Raw genomic sequence first — 1,730 nt, 5'->3', positions numbered from 1 at the left:
TGAGCTGATCTCTCCAGAGATATATTGTTAGCACTATAACATTCACTGATGTAATGATTACTAGTCTGGGCTTTTACAAAGTATCAATTAATTCCTCACACCTTGTCTATCAGATTAATAAACATTTGCACTTTCAAATCTGTAATTCTATTCCTGCCACGCCTGTAACCGAGATTTTTGATAACTCGACATCATTATATCTCGAAATCAATGAAAGTAAATGGCCAAAGTAAAGGCATAGAAAAGGAGAAAGAGAAATAGTTTACATCATCATGATCACATTCAGAAATGTAATTTTAATATACACGTACTGACGAAATATTGAATCAAATAGTAACTATTGACGAAATATTCAACCAAATATTAACTACTGACGACATATTGAATCAAAGATAGCAACTGACGAAATATTGAATCAAATATTAGCTACTGACGAAATATTCAATCAAATAGTAACTACTGACGAAATATCCAATCAAATAGTAACTACTGAAGAAATATCCAATCAAATATTATCAACTGAAGAAATATTCAATCAAATAGTAACTACTGACGAAATATCCAATCAAATAGTAACTACTGACGAAATATCCAATCAAATATTATCTACTGACGAAATATTCAATCAAATAGTAACTACTGACGAAATATCCAATCAAATATTATCTACTGACGAAATATTCAATCAAATAGTAACTACTGACGAAATATCCAATCAAATAGTAACTACTGACGAAATATTGAATCAAATAGTAACTATTGACGAAATATTCAACCAAATATTAACTACTGACGACATATTGAATCAAAGATAGCAACTGACGAAATATTGAATCAAATATTAGCTACTGACGAAATATTCAATCAAATAGTAACTACTGACGAAATATCCAATCAAATAGTAACTACTGACGAAATATCCAATCAAATATTATCTACTGACGAAATATCCAATATCCAATCAAATATTATCAACTGAAGAAATATTCAATCAAATAGAATCTACTGACGAAATATTCAATCAAATATTAACTACTGATGAAATATCCAATCAGATATTATCAACTGAAGAAATATTCAATCAAATAGTGATTACTGACGAAATATCCAATCAAATATTATCGACTGAAGAAATATTCAATCAAATAGTAACTACTGACGAAATATCCAATCAAATAGTAACTACTGACGAAATATCCAATCAAATATTATCAACTGAAGAAATATCCAATCAAACAGTAACTACTGACGAAATATTCAATCAAATAGTAACTACTGACGAAATTTTCAATCAAAGAGTAACTACTGACGAAATATTCAATCAAATATTATCTACTGACGAAATATTCAATCAAATAGTAACTACTGACGAAATATCCAATCAAATAGTAACTACTGATGAAATATTCAATCAAATAGTAACTACTGATGAAATATCCAATCAAATAGTAACTACTGACGAAATATTCAATCAAATAGTAACTACTGACGAAATTTTCAATCAAATATTATCTACTGACGAAATATCCAATCAAATATTATCTACTGAAGAAATATCCAATCAAAGAGTAACTACTGACAAAATTTTCAATCAAATATTATCTACTGACGAAATATTCAATCAAATAGTAACTACTGACGAAATATCCAATCAAATATTATCTACTGACGAAATATTCAATCAAATAGTAACTACTGACGAAATTTTCAATCAAATATTATCTACTGAC

General features: G+C 27.9%; 2 protein-coding genes across 2 annotated transcripts; both read left to right on the top strand.

The window, feature by feature from the left end:
* Positions 1–449: 449 nt before the first annotated feature.
* LOTGIDRAFT_99478 (hypothetical protein) lies at positions 450–797 on the top strand (the record flags this gene model as incomplete). The annotated part of the gene is made up of 1 exon (XM_009054602.1): positions 450–797. A coding segment is annotated over one exon (348 nt), but the record flags the coding sequence as incomplete, so codon positions are not given.
* A 159-nt stretch (positions 798–956) lies between these two features.
* On the top strand, positions 957–1,448 carry LOTGIDRAFT_57957 (hypothetical protein; the record flags this gene model as incomplete). Its single annotated transcript, XM_009054494.1, has 1 exon — positions 957–1,448. A coding segment is annotated over one exon (492 nt), but the record flags the coding sequence as incomplete, so codon positions are not given.
* Positions 1,449–1,730: the final 282 nt, after the last annotated feature.

This window comes from Lottia gigantea (genome assembly GCF_000327385.1).
Source record: "Lottia gigantea unplaced genomic scaffold LOTGIsca_22, whole genome shotgun sequence".
Classification (NCBI taxonomy): Eukaryota; Metazoa; Mollusca; class Gastropoda; family Lottiidae; genus Lottia; species Lottia gigantea.
Note: the sequence above shows the minus strand (reverse complement) of the source record. Positions and strands in the feature narration are given on the sequence as shown.